The sequence below is a fragment of the Amblyomma mixtum genome, chromosome 5 (genome assembly GCF_055824585.1).
Source record: "Amblyomma mixtum isolate Tamu chromosome 5, ASM5582458v1, whole genome shotgun sequence".
NCBI classification, from domain to species: Eukaryota; Metazoa; Arthropoda; class Arachnida; order Ixodida; family Ixodidae; genus Amblyomma; species Amblyomma mixtum.
The window spans coordinates 42,412,826-42,428,624 of record NC_143016.1 but is presented as its reverse complement, the minus strand read 5'-3'; the positions used below and the strand labels follow the sequence as shown (position 1 = coordinate 42,428,624).

The 15,799-nt window shown below is 48.3% G+C and overlaps 1 protein-coding gene across 1 annotated transcript in view; it reads left to right on the top strand.

Moving 5' to 3' along the window:
• LOC149341909 (uncharacterized) overlaps nucleotides 1-15,799 on the top strand; it is a 28,329-nt gene that overhangs the window by 9,026 nt on the left and 3,504 nt on the right. The window contains exons 2-3 of the mRNA XM_089544206.1: nucleotides 12,664-12,791; nucleotides 14,133-14,443. Of these exons, the coding sequence (XP_089400332.1) occupies nucleotides 12,676-12,791; nucleotides 14,133-14,443 (427 nt within the window). The 5' untranslated portion in view covers nucleotides 12,664-12,675. The remainder of the gene's footprint in view (nucleotides 1-12,663; nucleotides 12,792-14,132; nucleotides 14,444-15,799) is intronic.

The window sequence follows — 15,799 nt, the reverse complement described above, 5'->3', positions numbered from 1 at the left end:
CGCATCTGGGTTGTAGCCGGAGACCTGAAGTTTTGTTTGCGATATAGTTTTTTTTTTTGCCCCTACAAAACGGCATTTTTTGAGCGCACTCCGAAGATGCGGTACCATCAAAGTCGCTTGGCAGCCTCCGCATGCGTGGCACGCGCTCTAAGACATAGCAAATCTCAGGACTCCGTTTCGTCTGCGAGTGATTTAATCAACGTCCTGTGCAACAACGAGCCTGAAAATGTTGTAAGGTGCTGAAGATGATTCAGTTATCACATCACTGATGATGGAAACCAGCCTGAAACACAGGCGGCCGCACTCCGATGCACAACTATAGGGTTTCCAGTTATTGTTTTGTAGCAACAATACTATTCAAGATAGATATGATTTTTTTTTTGCAGAGAGTGGCCAATAGAGTGACAAACATTTTGCATATTTCAGAAAATTTGTAACATTTTTTTCTTTTTAAATACAAGCGTGTTTTTGCAAGTTTTGTTGAATTTTTTTCTAAAATGTCGTTTTTAGCAAATAAATTTTTTTGTTGCAACATGGAATTTGTATTTTAAACGTATATTAATAGAAAGCACCTTTATTCAGCTCTGATTTTGGGTATTGCAATCAATATTGAATGCAATAGTTTTTATAGAGAAAAAAATTACTGAAACCTTCAGAAAATGGTCATTTTCCCCATGGTAGGGAAAGAGTTAATACTAACTCGTTAATAGACTTCCGCTTCACTAATTTCCTCCGTTCCTTTTTCAAATCTAAGCTAATACGAGACCTGACCATTCTGTGGCCGCTACAACGGACCTTTCCGAGGACCTCCACATCCTCTACGATGCCAGGGTGTGCGCACAGTATGAAGTCTATTTCATTTTTAGTCTCACCATTGGGGCTCTTCCACGTCCGCTTCCTGTTGGCTCGTTTGCGGAAGAAGGTATTCATGATCCGTAAATTATTGCTGTCCGCGAACTCTACTAAGCGCTTACTTCCCCTCAATCATTTTTTTTTTCGGGGGAGGGGGGGGGGGGGGAGGTATGATAAGGAATGTATTTCGATACCAGGCGCTCAAACATCGCACCAAAAACGCACAACAGCTATACCGACGAAAATATTTCTTTGGCTAAATTGGCACATAATGAAGCGGGAGGACCAGCCACCATTATTACCGTAATCCAAAACCAGAGCTTCTCCCCTCACGTTGCGGAGTTTGGACATATAGTCACCTATAGTAAAAGTCCCTCTTGTGAACCTCCGCCGTCACAGGGGGGTGGTTTTCATGTGACCTGGGTTGCTCTTCTGGAGATCTTTTGCCCATTCCGCCGACGACGACAACGACGCCGGGTCTTCGGCTGGAAGGAAACCCATACGCTATCGCGTTCAAGGGTGGGGCTCGTCCGTACGTGTTACGAAAAAGATGGCCGGCTTTTGGGCAACCTGACCACCATGGCAGGTGGCAAAGAAATTAATTTAAACTCAATGCAACTGCCACCATGGCCACTGGGCATCAGCTCATAGGTCGAGAAAAACAGCCTTACGAGAGCTTGGGAAGAGAACCTCAGTCTCACAAGCCCCACCGGTGGATGTGTGTGGAATAGCCACATCACTTAACGGCTGCATCAGTAGTGGCACGAAGACCCCTTGCGACCTATGGATATGTGGAGAACACCATACACAAGTCATTGTCGGGTCTCCACAAATCTATTTGGGAGGGCCCGCTCAGCCAGGCGGGAGCGGGACAGCGCGCTGCCGGCATTCGGTTGAGCAACCACGAAAATCAAATATACTCGCGCTTGGCAGGTGTGCTGGGGCGTGCTATCGTTGTCTGAGGCCGGACCACTATGGCACGCTACGAATCTGTGAAAGAGAAGGAGTAATTGCTCAGTAGGGATCTCTCATGCTATCGCATTGTACTCTTATGGGTAGGTTAAGCGTCATCGAAGTTTTTATTAGGGCGTTGCATATGTTCTGAGATGGTTATGACTTACAGGGCGATCCCCGCATTAGCGATTTTGAACGCACAGCTTTCAGTATTGCCAGTACAGAAACCCCATCTTGAGCCCTTATACTACGCGTGAATGGCACCAGCTGACTGATGAAACATTTAGCACGTCTCAAAAGGATTGTTTGAAAACTGTAACAAAAAAATTTGTGGGATCTTCGGTGCCTATGCCTATGTGTTTGAACTGATTATGAAGTGGAGTGTCTTTCAGCCAGCTCCGTGGAAGCTTTGCTTTCGCTTTATTTCGTTTTTTTTAGGCTTCCGTGATTAAGTAGTTTCATTCGCACATAATATAGCCGCAAAATATGCCAGCAGATATAAAAATACGCGCGGACTATTTGCTACTATGGATTACTACGTATTGCTCCGCCGATGGCGAGCGGCAAGCCTCCACGGAGCTAGCTGAAAGGCACTCCACGCGTGGGTCGACTCCGCCCACCGTACGAGGAGAATTAAAAAAAAAAAAAGGTGGGAGCCGGACGTTAATCCGATTTAATTAGGGAAATCGGCCACACAGGGCAATAAATCGCAGTTTCTAAGAATGCTCGGAACGTGTAGATCGAGTTCCTGCGGCAAAAAGACGAGTTCAGATTTCTATTCACTATACCTTTAACGTGTCCTGACATCGCGCAGCCCAAAGGCACCTTTGGACTTCTCGACTCGCTTTCATCGAAACCCGCACGGGGTTTGCAGCCGAATGACGTAACCACCTCGGCGGGTTGTTTCGTAAGGTTCCTTACTGATAAATCGTATTATCACCACCACCACCTTCGACGATGGTAAAAAAAAAAAAAAAGTGGTAGGGCGGCAATAGTATGTGCAGTATGGATATAGGAGGAGGTTAGCATGTACAGGTGCCGTCAAAAGTAAATGGAAGGCAATTCACGGAAAAAATTAATCATTGGGCCCCCAATTCATGCATCCTTGAATTCATTATAGCCTAATTGTGATTTTGAGAATTGCACTGTGCACCAACAAGCATGGAACATTGATTTAAAGAAATTAAATTTTTTTGACAAAGTCGCCTTCCATTTACTTTTGACGGCGAGTGTACGCGCATAGAACTCAAGCATAAGGTGAGCAGCCTATCGTTGATGCCGGGCGAGAGCTCCTTTTACGTCATCGTCGGAAGCGACTCTCTGGTGCCAGGAACATGGCCATAGGTGCAGAGACACGGAGATTCCAGATGCTATGCGCCTATAGGCGTACGCAGAGGGAGGCAAGGGGGCCAGTGGCCACCCTAGATAAACCATATTGTTGTTCGTTGCTACCCAGAAGACCTGAACGGGTGCTATCATGAACTTTAGCCCCCCTTATGGGGAAACCTGCACGCTCCTATCTATACGCCACCCGGATTTTGAGGAATAATAATAAAATTGATTGTTTTTGAGGCCAGGAAATGAAGTGTAATTGTCCCATTCGCCACGCATATAAAGGGGGCAAATACAAACTCACCTTTCAGCCTGAGAGACGAGTGGAGTCGAGAGTAGCTCTTGTGCCGGTCTCCTGTCCTTTGCGACTCTGTGTTATAACTCCGAGGTCCGTTTCACATGCTGCGGCTAAAATGAGAATAGCCGGCCCAGTCCGTGACGTCTCAGTGCGATTTTCGGTCAGTGCTTTCACATGCACCCAGCGAATTCAGTCGGAGGCGCGCGCAATGCTGCTCTGTGCTTGCATACGCAACGTATGATTAAACGCGACAGACACGCTGCACGGAATGTGTTGATGATGTTATGACCAGCGTGTTTTTAGACGCAAGGCAATATTTCGTATGTTTTGATTACAATAAATGGTTTTGTTCACGCCGTGGCAACAGCTCCCACGTGACCCGAAGTCACACGCCGTCTCGGCGCTCCCCGTTGGTCAGTCGCAAAGTGAACACACCGACGCTGCGGTTGAATTCCAACAGGACGGAACTCGATCGCAAGCCGTCTGCAGCTAGACCGACGGCTTTTTCCAGTAGCAGACCGACAGAACTCGCAGCGTCGCAGGCGAAAACCGTTTGCATGTGAAACGGCCCTAAGTGCATTTTATGTATTTGCATACCCTACAGGCGCTTACAGGAATTGCATAGACGAGGGGGGGGGGGGGGGGGGGGGGGGGGGGGGGGGGGGGAAGTACAGAGCATTGAGAAATACAATGATAAACATAAATAATACACAAACTAGTCTAAGAGTTAATCCTTTCCAACTGGTTATGGCACTTCATCTCGACCGAATATCGAGAAGCTTCATAGACCGGTGATATGACTCGCAAGCAATAACAAAACCAGTAGGCTATGACATCACCATGAAATCTCATGCTGTTAGCGAGTGAGAACAGGCGAATGCCATGGTAGCAGTAGTAGTCGTAGTAGTAATAAACATTTGTTATGCACACTAATAAACGTTCAAGGGCCTTGAGAGGCGGCTGGTGTCTTTAGTTCAGGGCCGCTGTTGCCGTCACGCCGCCCGGGCCTACCGAACCAGTTGGCTTTGGTCTTGCAGGTCGGAGCTGGACAGAGACACCTTCGACTGTTCCTTTTTTTCTGTGTGTTTGGAGGTGAGGTGGCTTCTGCTCGATGCATCTCCATGTCACATGGTAGGCTGTAGCCTACCATGTGACAATGTGCCAATGTTGCCAATGTGCCAACCATGTGCCAATGTTGCACAAATGCAACATTGGCTTGTGGGCAGGTTGCGCTGTATCGTTCTGGGAATACAATGTTGCATTTGTGCAGACTCGGGAAAGTGTTGGTCTAGAGTTGCCTCCAGTCCCTAGCTTCCTGCGCCGTCAGTTGTTTGTGACAGAGCTGCTTCTCAAGTGACGGAGTGGTGGTGGCAAGGAGAGAGAAAACTTCAGCACGGGCTCCTTGTCCATTTCGTGGGCGCGTCCACTCCGCTGTACGCCGTTTGGTTAGAGTCCCAATTGTGTGGGTGGTGATTGCGTGCCGTTGGTTGATCCGTCTTTCCTTTTATGCCGTATCGGCTGAAACTGCACGTGCGATTTCAAATGTAGTTGTAATGCAATAGGGGAAGCAAGACGAAGAAATGGGCTTGGGCATGGCATGTAATGCGAATGCAAGATAACCGCCGGTCCTTAAGGGTAACGGAATGGTTTCCAAGAGAAGGCAACCGTAGCAGGGGGCGGCAGAAAGTTAGGTGGGCGGATGAGATTCAGGAGTTTGCGGGGACACGGTGGCCGCAACTGGCAAAGGACAGGGTTAATTGGAGATATAGTAGAGGCCTTTATCTCGGCCATGGCTTAGAACTGCAGGTTATAGCAACGCTGAAGTCCGTCCTGAGTGCCATCCACGCAGTGCTGGCAGGTCTGCCACACCAGCAGCACAGAATGCGCTGCAAGTACTGGACGCGCTAACTCCAGTCCTAGCGGCGCTACAGTAGCAGGAACAGTGGCTCCCCCAGCATTAACACTTGAAAAGCAGCTAAGGCAAGCCTCTATTTTTCAATGGAGTGCCCGCGGACTTCAGTACCGAATTTTAGATATTCGGCAATATGTTTGCGTAAATAATTTCCCCATCCCTGTCATTTGTGAACCGAATGTACCAAAGATATTGCGACTGTCAGGTTACGAGGCGTTTGCACCTCCTACGCGACGAGGGAAGAGTGAAGTCATCGCCTACATTCGGCGTGAACTTACGTATGTGCTTCATCCAGTTCCCCCTAATAACGACAATCAGTACGTTTGCCTAACAATGAAGAGGCGTAATCTCACGTTTACGCTTGTGGGTGCGTATATGTGGCCATCAAGTTGATTTGACGCCGCACGATTGAGTGACCTGATGGCGGTTACACTCGGCCCTTGGATCGTCATTTAACGCTCACCACATTATGTGGGGAGGCGTTGGAATGAACATTAGGGGACGAAAACTTGTGTCATTCGCCTCTGACCATGACCTTCAGTGTTTAAATGACGGCTTCCCAACCTATATTCAAAGGACAACTTACAGCAGCTGCCTTGACTTGGCTTTCGTTTCTCGATTCCTTATCAGTGACGTCCGGTGGTTTTCGGATATTGAAACCCGCGGCAGTGACCATATCTCAACTTATCTGATCATTACTGGCCTTTCCACATGCACCTCTGCAGCACGCATGCGATGCATCGATTGCTCAGTGTTTCAAGCACTTATGGAAGATGCTTGCAGAGAAGGTTCATCCGCTAGTTTGGAAGGGAAAATTAAGAAGGCCATGGAAAACGCGACACGGTTATTCACCCCAATTAAAAAGTACACTGAATTCGATATGGAATTGCAGCGCCTGCGATCACTGCGACGGAGGGCAGAGCGTAGGTACCGACGCACAAAGTCGAGCCTTGACCTCAGAGATGCCAGGCGCATGCAAAAGAAAATTCAGCGCAGAATTCAAGCCCTCCAGGCACAACGTTGGAGGTCATTTTGTGAAACGTGTGATCCATGAAAACCTTTGTCACGCATCCGGAATGTCGTTCGTGGCCTCCGAACATCCCCACACCAGCTGCACCCTTTCAGGTCTCTTGCACTTTTCCAACGGCGTGGCGAGGTCGAGGTAGCTGAGGATTTCTGCCCTAGGGTAGCAGGCCCATCCACCCCATCTGCAACGCTGCATTGCAGCGATGTTCCCGCTTCTCGGGATTCTCGGATGGACCTTCCCTTCTCCGTGGAGGATCTTGACGCCGCGCTGGCTTGTTGAAGACTGTCATCATCGCCGGGACCCGACGATATACCATACACTGCACTTTCAAACCTTGGACAAGAAGCTAGGCGTGTCTTTAAAGTATTACAACAAATCATGGAATGAGGGCACAGTTCCAGAGGAGTGGAAATCTAGTCGTCTAGATCCGCTCCTGAAACGAAGTAAATCGATCGCCTCTTGACCTAACATCATACCGTCCAATTGCGCTGGCCAGTTGCGTTGGAAAAATACGGGAAAGGCTGTTACTTACACGTATTGAGTGGTACCTGGAACGCTGCCGCATATATCCGGCTATAATGTGCGGGTTCCGAGTTTCGACGAGGGCGCTCTTCAATTGACAACGTGGTCGACCTGGTGTCATCCGTCCATCTCCAAAAAACATTTGAAGCGCTTGGCCGCGGCATTGTTCCTGGTGTAAGGTGGGATTTATACAGTGAAGCTTCTCAACGGTAGCAGGGCTAACAGCAGTCCGAGGTCAGGCAGAGGAGCCAGGAGCGTGCACCAGGCGATGGCCATGCGGCTCGCGCGTATGCCCGTCGTTTTCCTTACAATAGCCCCCGGACACAAGAGGAGCCATCCATACGCCTCTAGTAGAGCTCTATCTGAGGACGCTCCCCTGACACCGACGCGTACAGGCGCGGCCATAAGTAAACGGAGCACGCTATTGCGTTCGAAGTGCAATCACGCTTTCTCCATTGGTAATGAAGAAGCATAGTTTGTTTACAAGAAAGCCCACCAGCCTCCTCTACCAGCATGCGCGTAGCACTGCTGGAATTTTCACTTAGGTGACGCGTGAAAAATATTAGAAGACAGTTACGTGCTCCGTTTACTTTTGGCTGCGCCTGTACGTCCGCTCAGACCGGTCACGTGACCACCCCTTGCCCGTGCCTCTCGCTAACGTCGTCGACTCACCAGAGTGAGTTAAAACAAAAAATTATTCGTGCTGTGCCGAAGCTGGGATCGCACCGGAGACCTTTATATCAGTCTAAAACTCTTCCAGCTCAGCTATTTCATCAGTTTTTTAAAATCTTCATTGCATGTAAAAAAGACATGCCTCACTGACCTTCCTTCTTGCCTTACTTGGTCGCATTCTGCGATCCTGTCCCACAAAGCTCGCATCATCGCCACGACATCGCTGGATCGTACCGTCAAGGAAAGGTAAAGGGGCAGAAATTCAAACTCCTGCTCTCGGAATTTCGCGATCTCTGCAATGAGCTTGAACGTTGCAAAATTTTGTCAGCGTGCGCGACGTTCAGCGTTCGCAAATATCCAATATTTCTCTTTTTCGGTAGACTCTGTATTTTGTCATCAAGTTTTTGCAGTCGTCTGTAGTCTGCCGAGTTTATTATGCTGCCTCACAGGCGCACACGGAAGTCCTTGAACTGGTTTAATAAATTTTCTCATGCGCTGAGAATTAATTTATTTTCCTTTTCCTGTTACGTAATCATGAAAATGAAAACTTTCCAGGTTCGCATTTTGCAGTGCACCACGCTGATGCTCTGTAGAACCATGGCGCTCATTCATTCACACATCTTAGCTCATGCGAGTGTTACACATGTTACAGAAAAGAAGCAACCGATTAACTGATTTAGGTGGTCAATAGCTACTCCCAAAAGTTGTTGAGCGATTACAAAAGAGTAATCTATTACTACGCAAAGCTTCGTACTTGTTTGTGCTGTGAGGGGACGGAGCTCGAGCTCGCTAAACATGATATTCGGCTGTTCCTTCGCGAAGAAATGCGAGTCGCGGAACACGGGGAGGCTGCTCGGCTCGCATGTCCGAATATCTTTGCGCGAATGTGCCGGGAATCGCGAAGGAATATCCAGCGCTAGCACTAGTGTTCGCCGCCAAGTTCAAGTTCTCAAAGCTATACCGGCGGTTACCATTTATTTTTCGAAGATAAAGTAACTCATTACTAGTAATAATCGATTACCATCCCCCCCCCCCCCCCCCTAAAATAAATGGATTACCGAGAACGTTGCCCCTTTCAGAAAGTATTCAATGCATGAAAAATTTGATTACAATGTGATTTGTTACTATCATTGATTTGCAACGCGTTACGTACAACTGGCTCATGCCACCTTTCCTGGACATTATTGTTCGTATAGAGTCGAAAGCCTTCACAACGAACGCTTCTACAACGAAACGACCTGTATTACGAAGAATTTCTTATGTTCCGGCCGAATTCCTACCTTTCATATGTATTATGAAAGGCAGACCGCAACAACGAATTCGCCTGCCCAGTGAAAGAATTTAGGCGTCCCCGTTGGGTGATTTGTTGGCTTACAACGAACGCACGTAGCGGAGGCGTCCTCCGCAGCCGCTAATGGGCTGCGATGCGCACAGGATTGACGCCACAGCAAAGACTGCGAGGGAGAATCCCAGCGGGCTTTTGCAGGTGGAGAAAATGATGCGGCTGCAGAGCCGACAGTTGTGCCGCACACCGCAAGTTCTCGGTGCTGGAGCACGGAAAGGCAATTTTCTTGCGACCGAACTGCCTTCTGTAGCCGTTAGATCGAGGCACAATGCGGCCTGCCAAAGCACACACAGGAGTGCTGCAACGAATTCTGCTAAAGCTCGAAGACAATAGCAACTAAGATAAACGTTCGCCTAGCCATTGAAATGGAGCCAGCCAAGTGGAGCATGCCGTGAGCCTCGGAGGTCGGTCGCAGTTGCGCATTAGAAGAAGATTAATGAGTTATTTCATTAGGCATCTCTTAAATTCACGCTAAATAAAGGTTTTCTTTTGCTAAACGCACTTAGCTCACCCTACTGCGCGCGATACGATGCACGGCCTTTACAACGAACGGATCTGTATAACGAAGGATTTTGGAGGACCGCAGAGCTTCCTTCAGAAACTACACTTGTTACAGAAAAAATTTTTAAGAATTGTTGAAAATGTTTCGCATACCTACCATACGGCCGCACTTTTCTTAAAGTACAACTTACTTCCAATTACTAAGCTTTATGACTATCGTCTGAGCAAGTGTGTGAAAAACAAGGTGCTGAACAATATATCTTTTCTATCCAAATTAGCTGGTTTAGACAAACGAGATGCAATGTACAGCACAAGAAATATAGCGCAATGGAACGTAAAAACATACAGAACTTTCTATGGTAATCAAACATTAGAAAATGAACTACCGCGACGTCTTAACAAACTCGCACAAAACGATATTGATCTCCAAAATACAACACACCACAAACTGTTCGAGTATATTTTACACTACACCTAACCTTTTTTTTTTCTCTGTGATTTGTTTACCTCTTTCCAGCCAGGACAATGCTGTTGATTTTATGCTGAATAGTGTAACCTGATAACAGCTCTGCTATATGTTTTTTTTCCTTTGTTATCTGTATTTCCTGTATTTTCTTTTTTTTTCGTGTGTGTGAAAAGAAAACCAAACCACTGCATTGCTGTCAAAGTGGGGGCCCGTGGCCTTGTCAAGCTGTCAAACGGCAGCTTTTACTACGGCAGCTTTTACTATCTGTACCATGGTGGCAAAATAAAATTTGAATTTGAATTTGAATTTATAAAGACATTTGACTGTACTTGACATGAGTAACTATAGTATCGTCTGTTGTACAGTCTCAGTAAATTCCAAACGAATGTGGTTATGATCACGGCCAACTGTTATTCCTCGCTGAATATTATTACCTATGAAATGCTTCCTGCGCTCATACAATCTATTCAAACGGACGTAGAAAATCAATGGGATGCACCCATTGATTGCACCCAGGAATCCTCTTATTACTTTACTTACTGGGCATGGTAGATTTCCGTTCTATTTTTAAAAAATTGGCCTCTCTCCATCTTCAACGTGTTCCTGTGGAATGTTATGTGAAGACCTCCGTCACTACTTCCGGCATTGTTTCCTTACTGTTTCTTTAGTTTTTCGTTTAAAATCACTTTGCTCATCGGACATCACACCATCTGTTGACCCCTCCCGTCTCCGAGACCCTGCTGCTTGTGCTCTTCTCCTTCAGATGGTTCACATCATAAGTAGCGCAATTCCTAACTATTCACGCCGATTTCTATCTTTCCTTTAATTTTTGGTTCCCGAGCTCTGCAGAGAGCAGGGCTCCATGCTCCTCTGTTGGGCATAGGCGCTTTCGTAGTGGCCTGTATACTGTGCTTTGAGTTGTGTCCTTCACTGTGTTGGGACTTAGGTTTTGTCTTGTTTTGTTTTGATTGTTTTTGCTTCTCTGATTTTCGTTGTGGCCGGCACTCGGAGCTTTGTTTTGACTGTTACTCTGACCATGACTATACTGTGACTTTGGTTTCCTCATTTTTTTTTAAGCCGCCGCGGTGGCTCAGTGGCTATGGTGCTCGGCTGCTGTCCCGAAAGACGCGGGTTCGATCCCGGCCGCGGCGGCTGAATTTCTTTGGAGGAGAAATTGGAGGCCCATGTTCTGTGCGATGTCAGTGCACGTTAAAGAACCCAAGGTGGTCGAAATTTACGGAGCCCTCCACTACGGCGTCTCTCATAGCCTTAGTCGCTTTGGGACGTTAAACCCCATAAACCAACCAACCATCATTTTTTTTTATTTATTTCGCGGACTGCATGCTGTGCTTTGGCTGCCTGCCTGTGACTAACTTTGACTGCGATGTGCATTTTTTTCCCTCTTCTTTTGAGTTTGATTTTTTACTGCTCTCTTTTTCTCTTTAAATTACTTTTTTTTTTCTGAGGAGCATTTACTCCTTTTCATTTATCTTGCATTGGCGTTAAACCTGGTAAAGCGTTGGTGGTCCAGGCACCCTCTCTCTCTTTTATGTTTTTTTTTCATTTTTTTTCTGATAGGAGCAAAAATTCAGGGGGCACTTTGGCTCTCTAAAGTGCTGCAAGGCGAAAGCGTTTCCTGGCGCACTGTTTGTTTTTATTTACTTTTCTATTTGTCATATTTTGTTTTTTATTTATTTTTGCTCCTTTTCTTAATTTTATTGTTTTTATTTTTATTTTCACATCTTATTTTTATTTTGTTTTATTTCTTGTTTATTTTGTTATTTTTATTTTTTTCCTTTTCTTGACTTTACTCCTTTTATTTTATTTATGAAGCCCATGCATTCACTAGATGCGCCTTTATTCATGCTGGAACCTTGAGCCTTTTAAGCAGTGACGCCGAAAGGCGGACGAATCTGCCGACGCGTCTGTCGACACTCCTGCCGACGCGTCTGCTAACGACAGTATGAGGCATTAAAGGCTTTCGCCTTAATAGAATGGATGTACCGAACATTCGAAGTCCCCGCAAACCGCCGCGGTGGCTCGATGGTCATGGTGTTCGGCTGCTGACCCGAAAGACGCGGCTTGGATCCCGGCCGCGACGGTCGAATTTCGATGGAGGCGAAATTCCAGAGGCCCGTGTACTGTGCGTTGTCAGTTTTCGTTAAAGAACCCCAGGTGGTCGAAATTCCCTCAGCCCTTCACTACGGCGTCCCTCATCGCCTGGGTTGCTTTGGGACGTTAAACCTCATAAACCAAACCAAATTCTCGCGGTTACTTTGAGTGTTCTGGCACGCGGTTTCAGCTGCGCAAACAAGAAGCGCTTGTCCGGATTTCCTGGGCTTGTTTCACTACAAGGAATTGGTTTAAATGTTATGCCGTCTCAGGGTACGAAATTCAGTCTTCTAGCCTGTTTTTCCGTAAGGTTAGGCGTCAGCTGACACAAGCGTTAAGTGCTAGTGATCGTGCTCATTAACTGCTAACTTAAGTGCCGAAGTGTGCAGAAACGAATTTTTATGGGCCTTTTTTTGTGTGTGTCTATCGACCATTACGCTCACCCAGCTCTTTCTCGCCGTCGACTCCTTTTACGGCTTCTACATTTCTTTTCCAGCTGAGAAAGCGTTGCGTGAGAAAGCGAGCGTTTAAATTTCGAGAGATATACGTCAGACTCCGGCGTTCGAAATTCTCTGAAGGCACAGCAAGCCAAGTGAATAGATTCAATTTCCTACACTTGTCTGTCGGCTCGCAATATTCGGCCGTCAGCCCCGGTCCTTGCTTCACGCAGCCGCAAGCCACAATGGGAGCCGGCCACGGCGCCGTCCTCTTGTCCGTCATCCTAAGCGCCATGGCACACGAGCGGTTCCTTCTGGTGAGAAGGGACGCCGCTGGATCGAGGCCCACGCAGCAACAAGGGTAGGTCTCTGTCCCGTGTGCACTCGAGATGACTTGTGCACATACTCCCGCTCTCCCTGCTTGCGCTCTCGTCCGTGAACACGCAGTGCACTGACTGAATGGTCCATCAACCGTCTATGGATAGCACGCTCGCTCTCGTAGTGCCCATGGCGCGTAGAGAGAGCGGTTTACAGTCAGCGACTGGCCCTCCGTCTTGCGAGCGCGGGCTTTTCATATCAGCAGAGAAGAATAACAGGCATTTAATGTATTTGTGATCCCTCTTGTAACCGACTGCTGCTGGCAGCAATGTAACTTTTTTACTTCGGACGCTTGAAATAAAGGCATAATGTGGGTTCACTGTGTGGTATAGGAAATCAGTTTACTTTTCTGCGAGCGCGCGTGCGTGCGTGCGTGTGTGTGTGTGTGTGTGTGTGTGTGTGTGTGTGTGTGTGTGTGTGTGTGTGTGTGTGTGTGTGTGTGTGTGTGTGTGTGTGTGTGTGTGTGTGTGTGTGTGTGTGTGTGTGTGTGTGTGTGTGTGTGTGTGTGTGTGTGTGTGTGTGTTTTGCAGAAATGCTCGCAGCACATGGGGTGACAGGTATATTAGGTTTTAATGAGGATGGCAGAAGACAGTTCCGGGCGAGCAGAGGGAACTTGCAGTGCAGAAATGAGGAAGTAAACGGCCATGCTCGAGGCGTACGGTGTATGTTCTTTGCTCGGGGCTCGGTTACCTCTATCCAGCCTCGGGAAGCGACCGTCGCAACCCCCACCGAACCGTATGTTGTGGTTGTTGTTGTTGTTGTTAGTGGCTACTTATTAATAAAAATAAAAATGGAACGAAAACAGGTTCCTAGCCGCGGCATCTGCCATCGAAACCCGAAGTACCTGAGCCGCGGCTAGCGGGAATGAAGTGGCAGTAGGAGAGGACAGGGAGAGGATAGTCAGAAAGGATGGGGCTCGTGATGGTGAAAACTTTGAAATGGGGACCTACACTGCTCAGCTCCGCGACTCCAAACAGCGTCAGCGCGGCGCCCACCTTCGCACCGCACCCGTGCTCAGCAACTCACGACCCAGTATCGACCCCTTCGCCTGACCACCTAGCACGATTGTGCCTCGATCTCGTCACTGTGACCTCGAACACAATGACGTTGGCTGTGATGATAGGGAACTCTTGTGAGGTCCTGCTCTAGCGCTCGATTGTTTAAGCGAGAGGAGTTTGGTTTGCAAAAAAAAAAAAAAAACAGAAGCAGTGTGTTTCTGAAAAGAAGACAGTGCTCTCCCCCATTTGCCGCCTGCATTTTCACCCTCGACGAGCAGTACTGCAGTGCATGCAGGTGAGACTTGCTTTTTTTTTCCACTGCGCAGCGCCAAGCCTCGTGACGTGATGCACGTGCAAGAGGGCGACGCCGCATTGTTCGCATGCGCGGCTGCCAGCCACGAGCCGATGGAGGTCGAGTGGCGCCACAATGGCACCGTCGTGGCGGCGCACGGAGAGCCCTCGTCGGCGGCGTCCCTACGCGTGTGGCACGCGCCCCTCAGCTCGGAGTCCGGGGCGACGTTGACGCACAGCCGGCTGCGACTGGCCAACGTGTCGGCGCAACACTCTGGCGTGTACGCCTGCCACTTCAGCGATGGCATGGGAACGCTGTCGCGCAGCAGGCAGCTCGTCGTCCTGCGTGAGCACCCTCGGCGTTCGGGGTGGGGAAAACGCTAATGAAGAGGGTTCATCTTGAATTGGGGACCACAGCGCAGAGCAGCTAACCACGGAAAGGAAATCGGTAGGCGTAACGTTAAGAGAGAGGAGGAGAGAACAGTGGGTGAGGGAACAAACGCAAGTTAATGACATCCCAGTCGAAATCAAGAAGAATTGGGCTTTGGCAGGGCATGTTTTAGTCGTTACGGATAACGAAATCTATTGCAAGAGGAGGCGAGCGCAGCAGGGGGCGGCAGAAAGTTAGGTGGGTGGATGAGATTAAGAAGTTTGCGGGGATAAGATGGCCGCGGCTGACACAGGCTGGTGTTAATTGGAGAGACATGGGAGAGACCTTTGTCCTGCAGTGGGCGTGTTCAGGCTGGTGGTGATAATGATGATAGTGAAAAAAAATTGCACACACATTCGCAAAACGCTGCTGCATCCCCACAACTGCGCTTACGATTGGTGCATGCTCAGTACAGGAAATTGCACGCCGGCGAATGCTACCTTTATCGAACAGTGCTACTTCCTCCGAACCCGTCTGGTTACTACCGATAGCCTATTATCATGCCTAGGCGGCCGTGCATCCGGTGTACTGTACAGGCGTGCGGGTGGACCGAAAAGTCAGTGGACTACTGTTTTGAGATCTCTGACCACCGAATTCTGTGTTACACTAATGGCGCATGCTGTGCACAGTGCTGCGGTACCACGTCTATTAAGGCTGCGTTTGCCCACAAGCGCTGAGTTTTGTCGTCTCATTGCCCATGTCTCGAAAATCGTGTACCCATATAGTCATTTATTTATTTTAGCCGCTCAGACCATTTCGCTTGCGGCTGGATATTTAAGAACACACTGCCTCCCCGTCCAGCACTCAGATTTTGACGCTAAGGCTCGCTCCTGTTGGGCAGAAAAGGCTTCGTCGTCGTCGGCGTTGTGAGCGAAAAATCTCGGGAGAAGCAACCTAGGTGGGCCATCTAGGTCACGTGACCTTGTGGCGTCATCACAACCTGCCCACCGGATAGGGGGCAAACTGACCACCGTGGCAGGTGGCAGTTGAATTAATTATTGGTCGTGACAGGCTGCTCGGGAAGAGCAACCTGAGTCGCACAAGCACCACCTGTCATTGTGAAGCAGTGGCGCATCGCTTAACCGCTTCACCACTGCGTCACGTGCGGTATGAGGACTCAAAGCGATCTATCAATGTAAAGTTGAGAATGACAAATTCCGCACATGTATGGTCATTAAGCGATTAACGAAATTGCCTCATAAAGAACCCCAGGTGGCGGAAATTTCCGGAGCCCTTCACTACGGCGTCTCTCATAGCCTGAGTCGCTTTGGG